The sequence below is a fragment of the Tupaia chinensis genome, unplaced genomic scaffold (genome assembly GCF_000334495.1).
Source record: "Tupaia chinensis unplaced genomic scaffold, TupChi_1.0 Scaffold143906_1, whole genome shotgun sequence".
In the NCBI taxonomy this organism is placed as follows: Eukaryota; Metazoa; Chordata; class Mammalia; order Scandentia; family Tupaiidae; genus Tupaia; species Tupaia belangeri.
Genome location: NW_006203757.1, coordinates 669509 through 691230, shown reverse-complemented (window position 1 = coordinate 691230; position 21722 = coordinate 669509). Strand labels below are relative to the sequence as shown.

Sequence of the window (21722 nt, the reverse complement as noted above, 5' to 3'; positions counted from 1 at the left end):
TCTCCATTAAACCCAAAATGCTGTATCCCAGTGCCAGCTTAGCTAGAAATCCTGGCTCTCTTCATTAGCAGCCCCCACTCCCGACCTTCCTCACTTGTCATGGTTTCCTCTACCCCCAACTCCTGGGCTTCTGTTGTCCCGAAGTAAGGGCGATATGGATACAAATCCCACACTGGACCTGGAAATGGGTTATCCAGCCAATCCACGACATGAGCGCACATTGCTACCACAAGGTGTCGCTGTTGAGGTTGGTCTTCTGGTCACAAGGTTCTGCACATCCCTCTGTGGTCCTCACAGTGTAGTCCTGCAAAGAAAGGTCGTGCTGAGACAGCGATGTGGCACGTGTGGGTAGTAGATGCCCTCAGTGCCCTGTCCACACCTTCTCAGCACTCAGGGCCTGTATGAGAACAACATGGCTTTCTCTTGGCCTTTTTGCAGTGCAGACTGGAAGGGCCAGGAGAACAGCCATCAACCAATGATGAGTTCCTTTGCCTTTCAGCAGTATAGTTACAAGGTAGGTTCTTCTCAAACTCCTTCTGTAGGACTGAGCCCTGTTGTCCATAGCAGAAACCTCCTTGAAAATGTACCCTATATTGACTTCCTTCACTTCCTGGTTTTAGTGCCAGATTGTCCTGTCAGTACATCTGGGGACTACTTCCTAAATGAGCCCCTTCACCAGTCCTGTCTTAGTGTCTGCTTGTGGGGAACTCTCTAGAACACATGGACTTTTTATGAGTTATAGCATGGTACACAGCATCACGGCCTACTTCACAGGCTCCAGACAGCATGGCAGGGTTTCCAGAGTCAATTTCTTTTTTAGGTTAATTTTTCTTTTTTTCTGGAGAGATTTTTGCTATAGGACGTGTGTGCTCACCAGAAAGACAGAGACAGAGAGACAGAAAGCGAGAAATCACCCCCCGGGGGGATGGCCACACTGCAATCCCTTCTCTTCCCTTCTCCTCTCAGGATCTTGGGCATGCACGCACATGCACCCGGTGTGAGTTTAAGCCACCAGGTTTAGGACTCGAACCGTGGTTGACTACATAGGAGTCCAGCGACATAGCCATTACGCCAACCGCTGGTCTCAATAAAGTCAATTTCTATTAGTAAAAAGAAGCAAGCCATTCTTCCCCACTAGTCCATGCTTTTCATACCATAGTAAACAGCATTATGCTTTGAGGGAATATAACAAGAGACCTGCTTTGGATGGAATAGATCTTGTGGAGGTATATTATCAGCTGCCGTGATCTAATTGCTAAATAGGAATTAGTCCTGCAACGAGAACAGCACACATGAAAGCCAAGACAGGAAGGGACTTGACGGATGTGAACAGCAGAAGACTGGGTCAGAGTCACTGAAGGAGAGGGCAGTGAGGGAGGGCGGGAGAGGCTAGCTGGCAGTAGCTAGATTCTGCAGTACCTCAGGCCATGGGAAGGATTTTGGCCATGTCCACAGAGCACTGGAAAGCTTCAAAGGGTTTTAAGAAACAGAGTAGGTGATAGAAAAGGAGAAGTACCTTAGGTAGGATAGCTTAAGCAAGAGACGTGTTGGTGCAAGAGGGCGGTGATTGTAAATGTGGAAACAAGGGAACACATTCAAGAGAGATTCTGGAGGTAGAATGGACAGGACTTTGAACTGAACTTGAGTTGGGTCTTGAAGGAGAATGAATCCTTATTTAAGATTTTTTTTATGTAGGTACAAGTAGTCAAAGATGTAAACACCTGCAGGAACAAGCATGAAAAAGGGGAGTCAGACAAGCTAAGAGGCAGTGGATGGGGCTACGGCAAGCTGGAGGGTTCATACCCCCTCTTGAAGGGGTCGTCACTCATTGGCTCTAACAAGTCATGGCCATGTAGGCAACTGGGTCCAACATTATCCGATTTTTTTCTGGAGAAGCCCACATTTGGATGTTAACGTGAAGTGTCTGTATCTCTGTGTCAGTAACCAGATCAGATTTCTAAATAACGGTGTGCCAGTGGTACACAACACACCTGCGGGTGACCTGTGGCTCCGGGGCAGCCACTTCTTGCTTGGGATCTGTTCTGCACCATGTCTTCCTCTAGGAAGGTTCTTGGAGTAAATGTGGTCCATGACATAGAATTTTTAAAAAGTTAGAGATGCTGATCAGAAAAGGAAAAAAAAAAGAAAAGCTATTTTCAGTTGACTAAATCTTAGGAGATACTGATGATCTCAGCTCACACGGTCTGTCAGCAGGACTCAGGTGATGGGCTGAGGCTGAGATCTGTGGAAATAAACTTAACCTAATTTAGAGCAGATAGCAGGAAGTGCTTTTGTCTTAAAATAGACCATTCTAGACCGTGGTAGTCTGAGGCACTTGAGGTAGACGGGAATCAAGACTCTGTTCAGTCTCCCCCACCACCCCTCCTTCTTCTGCCTCTGAGCTTACAATTCAAGAGTCCTTAAACCTTTTAAGAGTCTGAGTGGATAAGTGTATATTTTATTTATGAATCCATATGCAATTAGAGAAAGCATTCTTACAAGTTTTTTTTTTTTTTAAACTTTAAACAGAACCCTTGGACTTGAAATTTTATTCACGAGGTGCTTTTAAAGTGACAGGTATTGTGCAAGTACTTCTTTTCTTTTCTTTTTTTTTTTTTGAGAGATCTTTTGCTATAGGCCAGAGAGATAGAAACAGACAGAGAGACAGAAAGCAAGAAATCACCCCCCCCTCAGGGGAATGGCCCCACCGCAATCCCTTCTCCTCCACCCCCTCCTCTTAGGATTTTGGGCACACACTCACATGCACCCGGCTTGAGTTTTAAGCCAGAACTTGAACCACCGTCAGTTACATGGGAGTCCAGCAGCGTAACCATTATGTCATTTGCTGGTCCCGCAACTAACTTATTTGGTGTCATAATTTCTTTGATGTCAGCAACATTTATCTGTTTCTATGCACAGTTTAATCTAATTAATAATTTATACTTACAATTGCACATCACACATAAATAAGAATGATAGGTATTTTAAAGATTTTTTATAAGAAACTCCAATGAGTAAATCCATCTTGCTTCATAATAGTATTTATTTTGTTTATTTATTTACTTATTAAGAGATATTTTTGCTATTGGGCATGTGAGTTCACAGGAGACAGAGATAGAGAGAAAGTGAGAAATCACCCCCTGGGGAGATGGCCATGCCATAATCCCTTCTCCATTCTCCTCTTGGGATCTTGGGCATGCATGCAAATATGCCCAGTGTGAGGGTTGTTGCTTTTTTCGTTTGTTTGTTTGTTCTTAGTCAAGCCTGGAATGAGTTTTAAGCCACTGGGTCCTGGACTCCAGCCGTGGTTGACTAAGTAGGAGTCCAGTGACATAACCATTCTGCCATCTGCTGGTTTCCCCTGTAATAGTATTTAAAACAAGATTTCACTTGCTATCTTATTTCCTATAACATATTTATAGGTGGGTGGAAATGCTTCAAAATGGTTTTCTTGTCATCAGTAATGGGAAATAGAAGACATTACTGCATTATTGATTGCTGAATAAAGTTGATCTTTTTGTTCTCTCTCAGAGATTCATTTTACAGAACTGAAAAAAAAAAAAAAAAAAAGTCAGGGTAGACAAGAAATTAGGAGACAACCAGGAAAAAAAAGTGCCTGAGTGTCAAAACAAGTACCTTAAAATATATCAGGGAACTTAAACACAGCTGGGCGGGGAGTGGGGGGTGTGAGTGACTCAGAAGAACAAATAGAAATCGTGAGGTTTAGGGGGACGCGAAAGCCATGGGTGTCTGCCTTTGGCCTACCTTGTCAACCAAGTCTTTAGCTCTTCCATGAATTGACATCACTCTATACGCTGCGGCTTTAAGGGTGAAATGGTCCTGGGAAACCACCCCCCTTTTTTTTTATTGTATAATTATTTATTTTATTTTTTACTTATTCATTCATTTATTTTTTAATTTGACCAGAGAGAGACAGAGGGTGAGAGTGAGACAGAGAGGAAGTGAGAAAGCAAGCCACCAGATTCCGGACTGGAACCCCGGTCTGCCATGTGGGAGTGTCCAGCACCTTAACCACCACACCACCTGCTGGTCCCACCACCCCTGTTTTTTATAAACTTGGTGGAAGAAACTTATTCTCAACTAATGTTAAGCCTAGGTTGCTAATTAAAATTTATTTTATTTTAGTTTTTTGGTTGCCAGGTAGGGCACACACTCACCAGAGAGAGACAGACACAGAGACAAGAGAGAGGGAGAGACAGATGAGGCATGGTCATGCCACAATCCCTTCTCCTCCATGTGTCCATCCTGCCATGATTTTGGACGTGCATGTACACACTCCTGGCTGGCATGGTTTTCAAGCTGCAGGGGCCATGATTTGAACCATGTTCGGTCATGTGGGATTTAGCGTCCCTTTAGCTAACAAGATATGGGACCAGTCACTAATTATAATAATATTTATTGTAACAAAGCAGATGTATAGTGGTGAAAAAATCATTCTGTGACATTAAAAACATTTTTCCCTTTATTCGTGATAGAAAGTGTGCATGTACATGACAGTGAAAGGGAGAGAAAGATGAGCACCCTCCACATGGTCTGGGCAGGCTGCGAGTCTCTTCCGCCAGCCCTCTAGACCATTGGATCTTGGACACTCTCACACAGACCCTGTGTGTTTCAGGCTGATTGGGCCAGGGGTTTGAACTGTAGTTGCCACGTGGATCCAGCATCTCCAGAGCAGTGCATTACTGCTGTGCCGTGGAGCCGGCCCTTCCCTGTTACATTGGGTGTCCTTTGCTTTGCTATGTTCTGTGGGACTGTATACAACATCTCTTGTCTGGTGTTATCTTGGTGGTGCAGCAGTCAGCTGTTCCTCCAGCTTCATCATACAGACTGCTGGTGGCTGACTCATGTTCCTTTTGGCATTCTGGCTTTTTGTTTTAGGTTTCTGCCATAGTGCCTGTGTGCTCGTTGGAGAGAGACAGACGAAGAGAGGGAAAATGAGAAATCACCCTCTGCAGGGGGACAGTCATGCTGCAGTCCCTTCTCCTCCATTCTCTTCTTGGGATTTTGGCCGCACATGTGCTTGGTGTGAGTTCAAGTCACTGGGTTTGGAACTTGACTCATAGTCGGTCATATGGGAGTCCAGCGCCTTAATCACCATGCCACCTGCTGGCCCCGGCATTCTGGCTTCTTTATTGAGGTATGAAAAATAAATACTGGTTTATATTGATGTTTTAGCTTACTAGGGCCCAAACTCCAACCAGTCATTTTCATTTCCTGCATTTCCCTGTTAAAGGTCAATTCTGATTCTTTTGGGTCAGTTTCATGTGCCTTTAAAGTAGTTCCTAGTTCTGTAACCATCTTCCCCTCGAATTCGGTTAGATTTGAGATGAAGAAAGCTCTGTAATAGAAAGTTTATTTTAGAAAGTAACTTTCTCATAGGCAGAAACCATAACTATCTCAATCACTGCTTTATCCCTAGCATTTAACACCAGAAATAAAACTGTTGTTCAAAAAAGGCTTATTGCATCAATAGATACAAATGTCCAGTAAAATATTTCAGGCATTCTGATAATGGTTTTGTTGACAGAATTATTTGGGAGAAGTTAAATTACATGCGCAATTTCGGGATGTCTGGGGTCCTTGGTTTCTCCTGCATGTGGCCTGCTTTTCCCTGTGGTGTGTCATCTTCCAGGACCTGGCTGTGTGGCTTCTCCTTCCAGCAGGATAGCTTGGACTTCCTTACATCATGGCAGCTGGGCCTTAAAGGAGTAAAAACAGAAACTTCCAGGCCTTGTTAGAGTGAGGCTCAGAGCTGGAACAGTGTCACTTCACTGCATTTGTTGGTCTAAGCAGGTCACAAAGAGCCAGTTCAGATTTAAGGTGAAATAGAATAAAGTTCTTTTTTTTGGGGGGGGGTGGGGGAGAGATTTTCACTGTAGGGCGCGTGCGCTCGCCAGACAGACAGAGAGAGACATAGAGACAGAAAGCGAGAAATCACCCCCCAAGGGGGATGGCCACGCCGCAATCCCTTCTCCTCCATTCTCCTCTCGGGATCTTGGGCACCCATGTACACGCGCCCGGCGTGAGTTTTAAGCCACCGGGTCCGGGACACGAACCGCGGTCGACTACGTGGGAGTCCAGCGACATAGCCATTACGCTAACTGCTGGTTCCCAGAATAAAGTTCTTGATGGAAGGAAAGAGACATGTGTAAAGGAAAGAGAGGAATTTTGCTGGTCATCTTTGGAGACTCCTGGTGGTCATTTAAAACCATGTTTTTATAAAATATTTTATGGTGTTTATGTTAAGTGGAAAAAGAAAATGATCTTGAGAATAAAGCATTGAGATAAACAAGAGTAAAGACTGTATATAGAATATAATACTAGGGCCAGTCCCATAGCCTAGTTGTTAAGGGAGCTGGATCCCACATGGCTGACTGCAGTTTGAATCTTGACCCTTGCAACTTGAAAAACGTGCCCGATGCATGTGCACGGGTTCCCAGATCCTGACAAGGTGAAGAAATGGAAGAAAAGGGATTGCAATGTGATCACACCTCTTTGGGGGGGTGAGTTCTCCTTCTCTCTGTCTCTCTCTGGCAAGTGCATACCCCTCTGTCAGTTCAACAAAAAATAATACAATATTGATTTTATTTTGGGGGGAGAGGTTTTCGCTATAGGGCGCGTGTGCTCGCCAGACAGACAGAGAGAGACATAGAGACAGAAAGTGAGAAATCACTCCCCCCAGGGGGGATGGCCACGCCGCAATCCCTTCTCCTCCATTCTCCGCTTGGGATCTTGGGCAAGCACGCACACGTGCCCGGCGTGCCTTTCAAGCCACTGGGTCTGGGACGCGAACTGCCGTCGACTACATGGGAGTCCAGCGACATAGCCATTATGCTAACTGCTGGTCCCCAATATTGATTTTTGTCTAAAATTATGCACACTTAAATTAGAAGCAGCAACATTCACTTGTTAAAAGAGGTTTTCTATGAGTGAAGGGTTGAAAGTATTTTCATGTTCTCCTTTCTGCATATCTGTATTTTCCAAATTTTTATAATAATGTATTAGTTATTTTTTTAAAAATTATTTTAATTTTATTCATTCATTTATTTTAATTTGATCAGAGAGAAACACACATGCATGTGCGCATGATTGTGCACGCGCGCACACACACACACACACACAGAGGGAGAGAAAGTGAGAAAACAAGTCACCACATCTGGGATTTCAACTGTAGTCAGCTATGTGGGAGTGTCCAGCACCTTAACCACCACGCCACCTGCTGGCCCCTATGTATTAGTTGTTTTTAACAATTAAGAAAACTATTGGCCTATTAGAAAGTCTTGACAAACATTGAAAATTAGAAAACGCATCTGTCATATTCTGTGATCCCAGTGACACCAAATTTGAACCACAATGTTTTACCTCAAAATTTCTGTCCACTTTGGGCTGGCAGGTGGCATGATGGTTAAGGGCACTGAACTCCCACATGGCTGATCGCAGTTTGAATCCTGGACCTGGTGGCTTGCTTTCTCACTTTCTCTCTCTCTTTCTCACTCTGCCCCTCTCTTGTCAAATTAAAATAAATAAATGAGTAGATAAAGTTAAATAACATAATTCTTAAAAAAAAATTCTGTTCACCTTGCCATTTAAATATATCCTTTTGAGTAATTCCTGAGATAGAAAAACATTTAAAAGAAAAATAGCATGCACATGGCAATAGGAGTTTTATACATACAGTCCTGAGATATACAGCTAAGTGTATCATCTTATATGCATTCACTAGAAGATGTGATTGACGATAAGTGAATAGTCCATGCAAAAAAGCAAAACATAACCACAGGAAGTAGAAAAGACCACTACAGATGAAGGAGTATCCGTGAAATGGGAAACAGCATGTAGTAAAGTGTCTCAATAAAACCAAAAGCTGCGTCACTGAAACATTAAGGAAATAGGCAAACATTTGTCGTGAAGAGAAACAACAATGAAAATGACAATCATTAGGAATGAAATGGGAACACCACTGGAGGTGATTTTTAAAATTTCGATGGAAAGGTATACAGAGCAATACCAATAAAACGGAGAAATCTAGATGGGGCAGACTGTTTCCGAAGAGACATTTTAATGATGATTGATACAAAATAGGTGGTAAACCAAAAATATATCAGTAAACTGTGAAAAATGAAAAGATGGATGTGTTCTGCCAAATATTTGAGGAATAGGGAAGAATTATGTATTATGCTGTTCTAGAACATGGGAAAAGTTAGTCCCACAGTCCATTCTATGACACTAGCATACATTCGATACCAAACTCAGCAAAGGAGAGCCCAGGGACACTGTGGCTGAGTGCCAACGTATATTGCTGGTTATTTTATTTTTTTTTTTGTCCTTTAACACTGTGCCCAATCTTTTTTCAGATAGGGTCTTGCTGTCAGGCTTCTTGAGCTTACGACCCCCTTGTCTCAGCTTCCTGGGACACTGTGGTTGGACTGGGAATCGAATCCAGCCCTCCCCTATGGTCCTAGCCTGTGTTACACCATGTATTAGCGTTGTGAGCTACTGTGGGTGGGTTATGTATATTGTCCCCACTCCACCCCTTTATAAGGTTTTTTGGTTATATAGTGAGTAAGCTCTCCAGAGTCAGAGATATCCCCCTCCCCCTCCCAGGGGTTATGGCCGCACTGCGATCCCTTCTCCTCTGGTCTCCTCTTGGGACTTTGGATACACACACATATACGTGCACCTGGTGTGATTTTCAAGCCACCAGGTCCAGGGCTCAAACCATGGTCAGCCATGTGGGAGTCCAGCACCTTAACCACCACACCACCTGCTGCCCCCCGTATGTTGCTTTTTTAAAATAAGGAAACATTATTTTAAAAATCTATTCGTGGTATATGTTATGTTTGTGTCCTTGTATATGTGTGTGTATTTCCAAAAGGAACAGGATTCTTTTTGTTTGTTTGTTTGTTTGTTGCAGTATCTAAAACCTTGGCCAGCTGGGCTGGTAAAAATCACTGAAGATTAAATCTGTGTGGGTATAATTTTTTTTTTTTAAATGCCAGAAGGAGTGTGTGCATGCACGAAAGAGAAAGGGGGAGGAAGAGAGGGAGATAGAGAAAAAGAACACTCCCCAGTGGGGCCTGGTCTCACCCCAACTTCTTTCCCTCCATTTCTCTATCCTGTCAGGCGTGTTGTCACAGGAGCTAGGACGTGAGCCTTGACTGACCAGGTACAATCTGACTCCTTCTGTACAGTGCTTAATTGTTGTACTATGGGGCTGGTCCTATTTTTTTTTTTTTTTAAGTTTAATGATTTACTTCTTCCACGAAAAAGAAAGAAACAGAAGTAGAAATAGAGAGACTGGCACTCCCAACAGGGTCTTCATGCTGTGACCCGTCTCTGGTCTGATTTGGCCTGGATGGTGGGGTATACACACGCCTGGTCAGGGAGATCTCAGGACGTGAACCCAAGGCCTTTCTCATGTGGGTCCAGCTGCTTTACTGCTCTGCCATCACCTGGCCCCTGAGTGGGTGTAAATCTGACAGTGTTTGAGATGGGGCTCTCAGACTTACCCAGAAACCTCAGAAGTATCTGTCTCTAGACACAAGGGAGGAGACAGTGGAGCCCAAGTTACAGCAGATTTAATCACTTCTTCTAGGAAGATAACTCTAAAGAGGGTGACCCAGTTAGGACCTAGATACCCAGATTCTAAGCACAGCATACATAAATTAATTTAACTGCTAGAACTATAGACAGAAAAAAGTCATCTAAAATATCCTCATTACAGGGTACCAGCAGTTAGCGTAATGGCTATGTCACTGGACTCCCATGTAGTCAACCGCGGTTCGAATCCCGGACCTGGCGGCTTAATCTCACGCTGGGCGCATGTGCGTGTGTGCCCAAGATCCTGAGAGGAGAATGGAGGAGAAGGGATTGCGGCATGGCCATCCTCTCTAGGGGGGTGATTTCTCACTTTCTATCTCTCTGTCTTTCTGGTGCACGCGCCCAATAAGAAAAAAACCTCTCCAAAAAAAGAATAAAAAATCCTCATGCCAAAAGTACATATTTTTATTATAAAAAATTTAGAGGGTGCAAATAGACAAAAGGAAGAGAATGAAAACCTGTTGGAATCCTACCACTGGTAGCATTTTAATGTGTGTCATTCCTGTCTTCTGCTAAAGATGGTATGTGTATGTATTTTTTGAAAGTGAGAGTAAATCACAAAAACGTTTAGTAGTTTGCTTTTCCTTTCACTGCCAGTGTGTCATGAACATCTTTTCATCTTATTAAATATTCATGCAGCCATCACACCGTTGCACTGTTTGTCTGTCTTTCTCATCATTTATGTGACTGAATTCTTACTGCTGGAACCGTTGATTGCCCCTTTTACAAAACAAATTATTCCTGCAATAATCTTAGATACAAAAATCATTTTTGCATATTTCCAAAAGAGTAAAATTAAGCTCAGATCAACCTTTCCTTTTTCAGTTTTGCCAGAGAGCACACACACTCACCAGAGAGAGAGGGAGAAGAGGGAAAAGCATCCCTCCAGGGGACATGGTCACTCCACAATCTCTTCTCTATTTCTCCATCCTGTCAGGATTTGGGGCACACCAGCTCATGCGCCTGGTGTGTTCCTCAAGACACTGAATCTGGGACTCAAACTGTGGGGTCAGCCATGTGGGATTTGGCTTCCATAACCACTGGGTCATGGGGCCAGTCCAAGCAATATAAACATTTGAAATGAAGTTGCTTAGTTAGAAAAAGGCCTCTGGAGAGGAAGGAGAAACCTTTATGGAAAATATTTGTTCGTACTGTATGTGAGGACTTTTTAGGGTACAAGTGACAGGAAGCCCCCAACTAGAATGGAATGTGGCACAAAGAAATTGTATGGGCAAATGTATTGGTCATCCATTGCCCCAGTAATACTGCAAAACAACCAAGCACAAAGCATCAGCGATACACTAGGAGCATTATGTAGTCCACGAGTGTGTGGTGTTTGGCTGATCTAAGCTGAGCTTGCTCGTGCGTCTGTGGCAGCTGCTGGTTGGCTAGGAGCTCTGCTGATCTTGGCTGGACTTACACAGCTTGGGGTTGGTTAGTTGTTGTCTGGGACAACTTGGTTCTATTTTGTTTCTCATCTCCCATCGGGCTAGATTGGGCATGTTCTAATTGTTACAGTAGAGGATGTGAGCAAGATAGTAAACACACAATTGCTGCTTCAGGCCTCTGCTTACTTTGTATTTATTGGCTTATGAGCCAGAGCAAGCCCATGACTGAGCCTACAGTCAGATCGGGAGGTCATTGCCAAGAACATAGATAAAAGAAGGGGTAAGAATTGGGACTAAAAGGGGACCAGCAGGTGGCATGGTGGTTAAGGCGCTGGACACTTCCACATGGCTGACCACAGTTTGGGTCCCCGACCTGGTGGCTTGCTTTCTCACTTTCTCTCTCTTTCTCTTTCTCTCTCCCTGGTCAAATTGAAATAAATGAATGAATAAATAAAATTAAATAATTCTTTTTTAAAAAAGAATTGGGACCAAAAACCAACCAGCCAAACAAGAAAAAACAAACAAAAAAGAATTGGGGCCATTAATGCAGTCAGTCTTCCTGGGTTAGGTAACAAAGATGGCCTAGGAATAGATGTAGTTTCAATGACTGCTGGACCCAGAGTGCCAAGTATTGTCCCCCAGCTTGGTTTCATGCTCTTCAAAGTTTAGCTGTCTTTTCCTTTGCACTTGCTTTACTGTCTGGGCGGCCCTTTCCAGGCAGACTTCAGAGCTTCAACTTAAAAAAGAGCTCATCTCTCTCCGTTGTTCCATCTGAAGTCATTGTATGGAGTAGTTTTGGACCAATATGGGTCACACACCTATTCGTAAAGTAGCTGCCATGTCTGGAGGATGGAATATGATGATTGTCCAGGTTTGGGTCACGTTCTTGTCCCTGTTACCTTCTAGTATAGAGTGGAGAGACTCAGTCTTACCTAAACCTTATAAACTGTGAATAGGAGGTTGGGAATTTCTTTAGGAGAAATAGAGATACTATTACCAGAAAGTATGTGTTTGGGGGCTGAGAGGAGGGATGGATGATAGCCAAGTGAAAACAAGGATGCCCCTATATATTGCTCTAATGTATTTATCTCATTAAGACACTACTAACAAAAACGATCAATGTTTCTGTGCTTGGAACCAAACTAAGTGTCTTATAAACACTTTCTTATTTCTTATAATAATACGAGTAAGGTGGTATGACCTGCATTTTATACATTGGTAAGAGGGAGCTCATAAGAGTTGAATGATTCACAAAGGTCACTCAGCTAATCAGTGTTAGAGTGAAAATTTGAAACTTGGCTTGCCCTTCTCTGGAACCAGTTCTCTTATTGTCATAAAATGGAGAAAAAGAAGGTACACTGAAGACTCCCTAAGAGGAAGAACAGGAGATCATAATGATTTCCATTAAGGCCATTTGGTTCTTGGTATTGAAAGGACAAGCACAACCTGGTAGCTCCAGATATCTAAAACTTGTACTTAAACTCTTGAGTAAGTATGACAAGGAACTCATATTAGTTTGCTCCAAATGTTGTCTGATAAGGAACTTCTACTATTTTTCTTCAGATGTTGGGGGACCAGGAACCCTAACATGGTGTACAGTTCTCCCATGTTATTTCTGAACAGGTACAAAGTGGTTAATATGAATATTAAGGTCAACCAAAATGGAAGCACATTCTCAAAAGGCCAGTCTGAAAGATGTGTGTGAATGGAGAAAGAGACAGGACTGCTGATTTCCCTGGGGACAATATTGAGGATCTGGCTATATATGTAGGCATCTCATTGGTTCACCCACCTCTTTTCCTTTAAGCTCTAGGATGTCCAGTAGTTTCCAACTTCTGTCACTATTAGTTGATTGGGCAAACCATTTCGAGTGTTGTATTGAGAAGTGTTCTGAACCTAGTGGAAAAGAGGATCATGATGGATGAGTGATGTCTGTAGTAGGTACTGAACGGGAAGTTAACAATGTGCTTGCCAAATATTTGACATTCTGGGACACGGCATCTTTTCAAAGTCACTGCTCAGATACATGTATATAGGGGGCATGTTCCTATGGATGGATTATTTTATAGAGAATGTCTCCATGTTGGAAAATTCAATGGTGAATTTTCTGGAGGTCCTAACTCTAACTTAGAACAAATGGAGAGCTTTATTTTCCTAAGGAAAAAGAACTTTGTTTTTGATCTGAAATTTTTTGACCTTGCTCATTGAGAACAAGGTAGGGGGGAATTATAAAAAGTATTCACGTTGTAAGTAAAGTATTGGGATTACTTTTATTTTAAAATGAACATCACAGGTATGACCAGCTATTGTTCATCTATCATTATCATCATTTTTGTCTCTATATATAAAAGTGCATACAGAGCAGGTATAGTCAGAGTTTTCTAAAGAAGTTTGTTTTTAATTATCCTTTTATTCTCATTTTGCAGATCTCTGATTGGAGTCATTTTCTGGTACAGACTGTGAAAAGAATGCAGTGAAATTCTGGCCAACAGTGGAAATATTGGCTTACACCTCAGCTTAGTATAGTATTTCTTCTCTTCAGTAGCACCTCATAGTAGAGTAAAAATGTACGGAAGTGCAAGAACAATCACCAATCTGGAAGGTAGCCCTTCCAGGTCTCCTCGTTTGCCAAGGTCTCCTCGTTTGGGCCACCGAAGAACAAGCAGTGGGGGAGGTGGAGGAACAGGCAAGACTCTGTCTATGGAGAATATCCAGTCCCTCAATGCAGCCTATGCTACATCTGGACCCATGTACCTGAGTGATCATGAGGGGGTGGCTTCAACAACTTACCCAAAGGGCACTATGACTCTGGGAAGGGCCACAAATCGAGCTGTGTATGGAGGTCGAGTCACAGCCATGGGGAGTAGTCCCAATATCGCTTCTGCTGGACTTTCCCACACAGATGTTCTTTCATACACGGATCAACATGGTGGTCTAACCAGCTCATCCCATCACCACCACCATCAGGTCCCCTCCATGTTGAGGCAGGTAAGAGATAGCACAATGTTAGATCTGCAAGCCCAGCTCAAGGAACTCCAGCGGGAGAATGACCTCCTCCGGAAAGAGCTAGACATCAAGGACAGCAAGTTAGGGTCCTCCATGAACAGCATCAAGACATTCTGGAGTCCTGAACTGAAGAAGGAGAGAGTCTTGAGGAAAGAAGAAGCAGCCCGGATGTCTGTTCTCAAGGAGCAGATGAGGGTTTCCCATGAAGAAAATCAGGTGGGTTATAAGTCATCTCGGTGCTTTTCAGCCCTGGCTTCTCACTGAGCAGTTGCTGTTTTGCAGATGATACCTGTGTAGAAGAAAGTTTGTCATCATTGGGAAGGTTATGGCTTAGTATGTTTGACTTGGATGTTAAAGCAGAGCATTGGAAATATGAGGTTACAGCTTGTGAATTCCTTATTTTCCAATAACCTTTTCACATTGTTGCAGAAGGCGGGGAGGTTCATTCTTCAACCTAATGTTTATATTTTAATTTTGTTTTCTTAATTTTTTTTCAGCAGTTGCAACTGTAGTTCAGATGTACCTCCTGAATGGAAGAGGAATGGTTTATTTCTGCAAAAGCAAATGAACACCTTAACAGCGACATTTAGAGGGCCACATTGGACTGATACATTCATTGATTTTTTTTTTTTTAAAGCATCAGCAACATTCTTTCTTTCTGGAATGTGGGAAGTTTGTTCTCTAAGTAGCAAACTGAGTAATACCAAATGGGGTGGGATAGAATGGGTTTGCTATCATGTTCGAGAAACACGATAAATTTTGACCTTCAGTGCTCATTATCTGCTGTGGATAAAGCACTTTCTTACTCTTTTTGCATCCAACCTCCTTCCAGTATCTACCTGTATTTATGCCATTTCTCTTCCTTCGAGCTCTCAACAAGTGCTCATTGGCTCCAGAAGGAGGTCTGTCTTTTCAACAGAACCAACAGCAACTTCTACTGGAAGGCCTGGGCCAACCTTTCCAGCTTTATCTGGTACCCCCTCCTCCATGTTGTGCACCATCTCTTGGTAATTCCTGCACTCTCCCATGATTCCCCTTGTCTTCACCTTTGCTCTCGCTGTTCGCTCCACTGGGGGCCTTCTCAGCACCCCTCTTCCTGTCACTTTCCTTTCAGTCTTAGCCAGTCTCCATTTTCAAATCCTACCTGTTCTGTGAAGCCCATTTTATTTCCTTCTGTTTTCATAAGGGGTTTGGAGTTAGACATAATGGGTTTAAGTCCCAAATTCATGGTAAGAAAAGTGCTTAGAGATGGAGAAATGGAGGGTTCTGTGCTGTTTGACTGAAAAATACCTGAATGTTGGGGCTGGCAGGTGCGGTGGTGGGTAAGGGCAATGGACTTCCACATGGCTGACCGCAGTTTGAGCCCTGGGCTTGCTCACTTGCTTTCTCACTTTCCTTCTCTCTCTTGCTCTGTCCTTCTCTGGTCAAATTTAACTGAATAAATAAATAAATTTAAATAAAATAATTATTGTAAAAAGGAAAAAAATACCTGAAAGCTATTTCACTTTCTGTAGAAATATGAGATAGCTCTAACTGAGCTGAATTAGTAATTCTCCACTAATTGGGCTTGATGTTGGCCTAAAGAAGCTTTCTGTCTTTCTTGGGGTCACCTGCTGACCTGCCTGTCCGTTTCCCTAGCTACCACTGCTTTGGAATCCATGTGCCCATGGAAGCACTTGTGACTTATGTGAAAATCTGCCCTTTATTCTCCTTCTCTGTGTAGAAAGCAATCACCTTATCCCTTTGATTATCTGACAGAGCCATTGCTGGTTATCAGATGTGGAAATGTGATTTTTTTTCGTCGGAACCGAAAGCTTTGTTCTTCACTCCTAAATCAGATTAATGCTCTTCACTGTCGTCTCTGCCTTTGCTGCTTCATGAAGTCCTTGTGACTCCGCTACTACAGAGTGCGTTTCCCTCAGTTCTGTAGCGCCGTTCTCTTCTTTCAGTTTTCAGAAAATGGTTAAAGCAGTGTAACCTTTTAGCGACTTGCAGAAATAATACAAGTTGTAAAAACTTTGAAAGCTATTCTGTGAACTGTCAATTCTACAATACAATGATTTCTGCTTCTCTCATTCCATTTACTTTCGAGCACAGATCCCCAGTTATACATGTGTATTTATGTGTAGATACCATGACATGCCACTGTGCTAATATAGTATGTGTCTTCCGTGACAGGCAGACCGAATTAAATATGGATGAGAAAATGAAATAAATAATATATGGAGATAAATTTTAATGACACATAGAACTTTTTTTTTTTTTTTTTAGCTTTTAGTAAAAACATTTTAAATCACTTATCCATTTTATGTAGGTTAGCTCAGTTGACACTAGGTGATATCCATAATTCCGCTTAACTGCCTCATGGTTTCTGAAGTCAGAAGTGAGTGAATCCTTTCCTTGTTCTGGAATCTACCGTGATCACAGGATGCCTTGGGTATTGTGGGTGACATGCGACTGTATTATATATGACTCAGGGAAAACCCTAGCATTATTCTGTTTACTAAATATAATAAAATGTAATTATTTTACATTTTATTAATAAATGAGGGAGAAGCATGGAGAGTTTGAAAAGTCTGTTTTTAAGGGAACCAGCAGTTAGAGTAATGGCTATGTTGCTGGACTCCCACGTAGTTGGCCGCGGTTCGCATCCCGGACCTGGTGGCTTAAAACTCACGCCGAGCACGTGTGCGTGCATGCCCAGGATCCCGAGAGGAGAATGGAGGAGAAGAGATTGTGCCGTGACCATCCCCCCTGGGGGGTGATTTCTCGCTTTCTGCCTCTATGTCTCTCTGTCTGTCTGGCGAGCGCACGCGCCCTATAGCAAAAATCTCTCCAAAAAAAAAAAAAGTCTGTTTTTAATACAATGTAATATTACAAAGGAGAGAGTATAAACATTGACAAAAATGCAAGTTCTTTTGTTAAATTTATTTTTCATGCCAGAAAAAGAGAGAATAGGTACTTTTGAAAGGATTTTGCCGTTCCATGCTCTTTCCCCACTGGGATCACAGACATGCCTTTGGGTGCACCATCATATTCAGATCAAACCAGGATCCAAACCTGGGGCCTCCCACGTGGCACCAGTATCACACAACTGCACTGCACCACCTGTACCATTGTGACTCAGTCCAAGCAAGTTACTTATTTATTTATTTTTAAAAATTAAAGCATCTGCTTTTATTCTTGGAAGTTTATCAGTATCCCTTTTAGAGGTATCTGAGTACCTACTGGTCAGGATAGAGTAGAGTCTGCTGCAGTGACCTATAAGCCTCAAATCTCAGTGGCTTGACCCAGCAGAGACGTATTTTATATTTGACTAAAATATGAAACTGGTAAAGTGACCCTCCAGGGCAGGTCTTGTCTTCTCTGTGTAGCGACTCAGGCACCCGGGTTTCCATGTCTTGATGTACAGCTTCAAGGATTGCTACGGCAGAGGAAGAGTACCTAGAGATAGCCCATTGACCCTTCAGTTCCTTTGACTGGAAGTCACACAGTTGAAGGGAGTGAGGGGTGTTTCTCTCAAAGAGAGAGAGATGGGAGATCACTACCGGTGGGGTTTTTATGTTTGGTAAGAAGTGGAGCTAGATGAAAGGAAGTTTGGGGAACAATCTGGAATCCTGCTGTTGCTCCCATCGCTGTTATTGCTGCTATTGTTATTAGCAGACATCTGTTGAGAGCTTCTAGGTGCTAGGCATCACGCTTAGAGCTTTGTTTATCTTGTTTAGTGATTGCATCAATCATCTGAGGTAGGTGCTAGAACTTTTCTCGTTTTGCAGATGAAACATAAATGGGGAGAGAATAAGCAAATTGTCCAAGTCTGCACAGTTGGTAAATGTCAGAGCTAGGTATTAAAGCTTTGGTCTATTTTACGCCAGAGTCTAAGATCTTAACTTTGTGGTCACTACCGCCTTAAAAGATCACTGAGCTGTGAATAGAATCTTAACATAATGGGAAGATCATACTTCATATATGCTAGATGAACAAAATACTATAGTTGAGATAGGATGATTAAGAATGTGATTTTGGGGTCCAGCAGGTAGTGCGGTAGTTAAGGTGCTGAATTCCCACATGGCCAGCCATGGTTTGAGTCCTGAACCTGGTGACTTGCTTTCTTACTTTCCTTCTGTCTCTTATCTGTTTCTCTCTGGCCAAGTTAAAAAAAATAATAATAATAAATAAAATTAAATAAAATAATTAAAAAAAAAGAATTTGATTTTGGGGCCAGCAGGTGGAGTGGAAGTTAAGATGGCTAGATCCCACATGGCCAACTGTGCAGTTTGCGTGATGGACATGGTGGCTTGAAAAACATGCTGGGTATGTGTGCATGCATGCCCAAAATCCTGAGAGGAGAATGGAGGAGAAGGGATTATAGCATAGTCATCTCCCCTGGTGCGGGGTATGATTTCTTATGTTCCCTCTCTCACTGTCTCTCTCTGGTAAGTTTATGTGCAAACACAACAGAACAAAACAAGAAACAAAAAAATGTGATTTTTGTTTATTAGGATTTTTATTTTCAATTAGGAACATATTTCTTTTTCCTACAAATGGTTTTTATGGGGACCAGCAGTTAGTGTAATGACTATGTCACTGAACTCCCATGTAGCTGACCATGGTTCATTTCCAATACTCAGTGGCTTAAACTCACGTCAGGTGCGTGTGCGTGCATGCCCAAGATCCCGAGAGGAGAATGGAGGAGAAGGGATTGTGGCGTGGCCATCCCCCCTGGGGGGGTGATTTCTTGCTTTTTGTCTCTCTGTCTCTCTCTGTCTATCTAGAGAACGCTCATGCCCTATACCAAAAAAAAAAGAAAAAACAAAAAAAACCTCTCCAGAAAAAAAAAAAAAAGAAAAAAAAAAGAAAGGGTTTTTATGTGACATAGAGGTTCCACTGTTTTAGAGGAAAAAATCGTAGAAATTTTTATGGAAGAAAGGAACATAAAATAAAGGACATTTGATTGTGGTTTCTTTCCACAACAACCAGAGAGTGCATCTACAAATGTAATTCTTCCAGGGGTATTTAGATAATTAAAATTTCACCAACCTAAATTCAGATTACCTAAAACAATTTGAACTGTACTAGAAGAGAAATAAGAAGCAGACCCATGATAGGGTGAAGGTGAACACACTCAAGTGCTCTTGTATATGAAACTCATAGTTCTATAAATTTAATGTACAATGTAGTAAGCTTCCATTCACCAATCTTTCAAATAATTATTTATTATTATTATTTAAAAGTTTGCTATAGGGCACCTGTGCTTATTAGAAAGAGACAGAGAGAAGGAAATGAGAAAGCAAGTTGCCAGGTCTGGAACTTGAACCATGGTTGGCCATGTGCAAGTCCAGAGTCTCAACCACCATACCACGTGCTGGCTCCTCAATTTTTTTTTTTTTAAGTTTATTTTCAAGTTTTTATAGTTCTGTCTAAGGGAGCTGAACCTATCTCCAGATATAAGAGAGAATATTGAACTCCTTCCCAGTGTTATAGGAAGTACTGGACTAGTGGAAACTTGAGGCCAGTGGGTAGGTGGTTGTGACCAAATTTCTCATGTACAAAGCACTCATGCTCAGATTCCTAGATGGATATTCCACGCCTTCTCTCCTGCTATGTGGGCTGGGACTGGTTCCCAGAGAACTCAGGTTCTCTCCAAGGCCCTCCTTCCCAGCCACAGAGATCTGCATGAATTTGAATACATTTGGTACTGCTAAGACTTGCAGTGCTGATATGTGGATCATTTGCTTGTTTGCATAAACCAGAGAGCATGGATGCAGAATTGTCTTTTTGCTGTCACTTGTGCTTTTGCTTTTGGATGTTCTTTCTTGGAGTAGAGCAGGTGGAATATTAAGGACAGCTCATTCTTTGGATGGTATAGGTCCTTAGCCTATGCTCTCAATGTCACACCTGTAGACTGATCTGGAGCGAAGGAGGAGAACATATTGCAACCGAATGCACTGCTGCTATCAAAGGCAACCTCTTTATTATTTCTCATGATCTGTGAGGTTGCGATAGATGTCATGGGTGGGGTGGAGTGAATGCCACTATAGGGAATAAAGTGACCCAATTATTTTCTAAAAGACCGTAGCTCTGTCTTTCCCTTACATCTCCATTCTGTTTACCTACATGATAGGGATCAGAAGGAGAAAACGTGACAGAGAACATTTTCAGAAAGCTCAAGGCTTGAATTTTGCAGCTTGGTGTGTATAAGTTACTGACTTTTCATATCCCTGGATTTTTTTCCCTTGTACTTTCAATGGATTTTTATACAAATTAGATATGCAGAAAGCAATTTTTAGACACGTTCCTACATTGTGCTTAGCTATCCAAGGCTCCGCATGAGTATAAATAGCATCGCACACTAGGAGATTGTACTAGATGTAATATTTACCCATCTCGTGTGTGCAGAAGTGGGACAAGGTCATTGGGAAATGTAACCTAAGAAGTGTAAGTAAACCTGTCTGGGGAATGTTACCGCTTTTAAGCCACGGTTATGTGATAATTTCTATTTCAGGCTTAACACAATAGGAAAGAATCTACTCTAAATCAATATTAATATGAGTTTTTGATCTGGTTTCAACATATGATTTATTGACTCTGACTTTGAGCCTGAAACTCGAAAAGGTGAAAATAGATCACATTTCTTTGTCTCCTTTATTATTTTTTCTTTTATTTGTATACAGGGTCTTTTCACCAAGGGTCATGCAAGTCTGTTTTACGGTACTCCTTCCAATGCGAGTATCCAGGTATGTTGAGTTGTACCAGTTGGGATTGAGTGACAGGAATTCATTTTGTACCCTGTTGAGGAGGTGGTTAGGCAGCTGCATTCTGCTGGTTATTCGTTGACACTCAAATGTAACTTCAGTCACCTTCAGTACTGAGTGTGGAATCAGAGTCTGAGCCCCAGAGTGTCTGGTCCCATTAGGTTTGTGGGCGGGACTTAGACATCTTCACTGCTCAGACAGAACAGCTGTATCCTTGCAAGTTCTCCTAGGCTCCTTTCTCTTACTACTGTAAGTTTGAGAACAATGGCTCCTGCAAAGCCATTATTTCCATACTGTGTCCAGGGAAATGATTCTTTGCAATGAGGACTTTTCTGGTCATATAAACTAAAGACATGATATCCTTGGAAACTTATAATGCATATGTTCTGGGTTGAATTGTGTTCATCTCCCAAAGATATGTTGGAATGCTAACCCCCAGTACTTCAAAATGTGACTTTATTTGGAAAGTCACATTATAGGGTATTTACAGAAGTAATGAAGTTAAAATGAGGCCTTTAGGATGGATCCTAATTTGCTATGAGTTGTATCCTTTTAAAAAGGGAAAATTTGAATGTAGACACACTCAGTCTGAAAATGATATGAAGACACAAAGGGAGAAGGCAGCCTATGTCCAAGCCTAGAAGAGAGGCTGGGTACTAAATAATCCTTCCCTTACAGCTCTCATAAGAAACCACTTCTGCAGGGAACCAGCAGTTAGCGTAATGGCTATGTCGCTGGACTCCCACGTAGTTGACTGCGGTTCGCGTCCTGGACCCGGTGGCTTAAAACTCACGCTGGGCGCGTGTGCGTGCATGCCCAAGATCCCGAGAGGAGAATGGAGGAGAAGGGATTGTGGCATGACCATCCCCCCTGGGGGGTGATTTCTCGCTTTCTGTCTCTATGTCTCTGTCTGTCTGGCGAGTGCACGCGCCCTATAGTGAAAATCTCTCCC

At 42.4% G+C, this 21722-nt stretch overlaps 1 protein-coding gene across 1 annotated transcript in view; it reads left to right on the top strand.

Annotated features, from left to right (window-relative positions):
• The window catches only part of ERC2 (ELKS/RAB6-interacting/CAST family member 2), a 604303-nt gene that overhangs the window by 26629 nt on the left and 555952 nt on the right, over window positions 1-21722 (top strand). The window contains exon 2 of the mRNA XM_027767061.1: window positions 13436-14231. Within this exon, the coding sequence (XP_027622862.1) occupies window positions 13575-14231 (657 nt within the window). The 5' untranslated portion in view covers window positions 13436-13574. The remainder of the gene's footprint in view (window positions 1-13435; window positions 14232-21722) is intronic.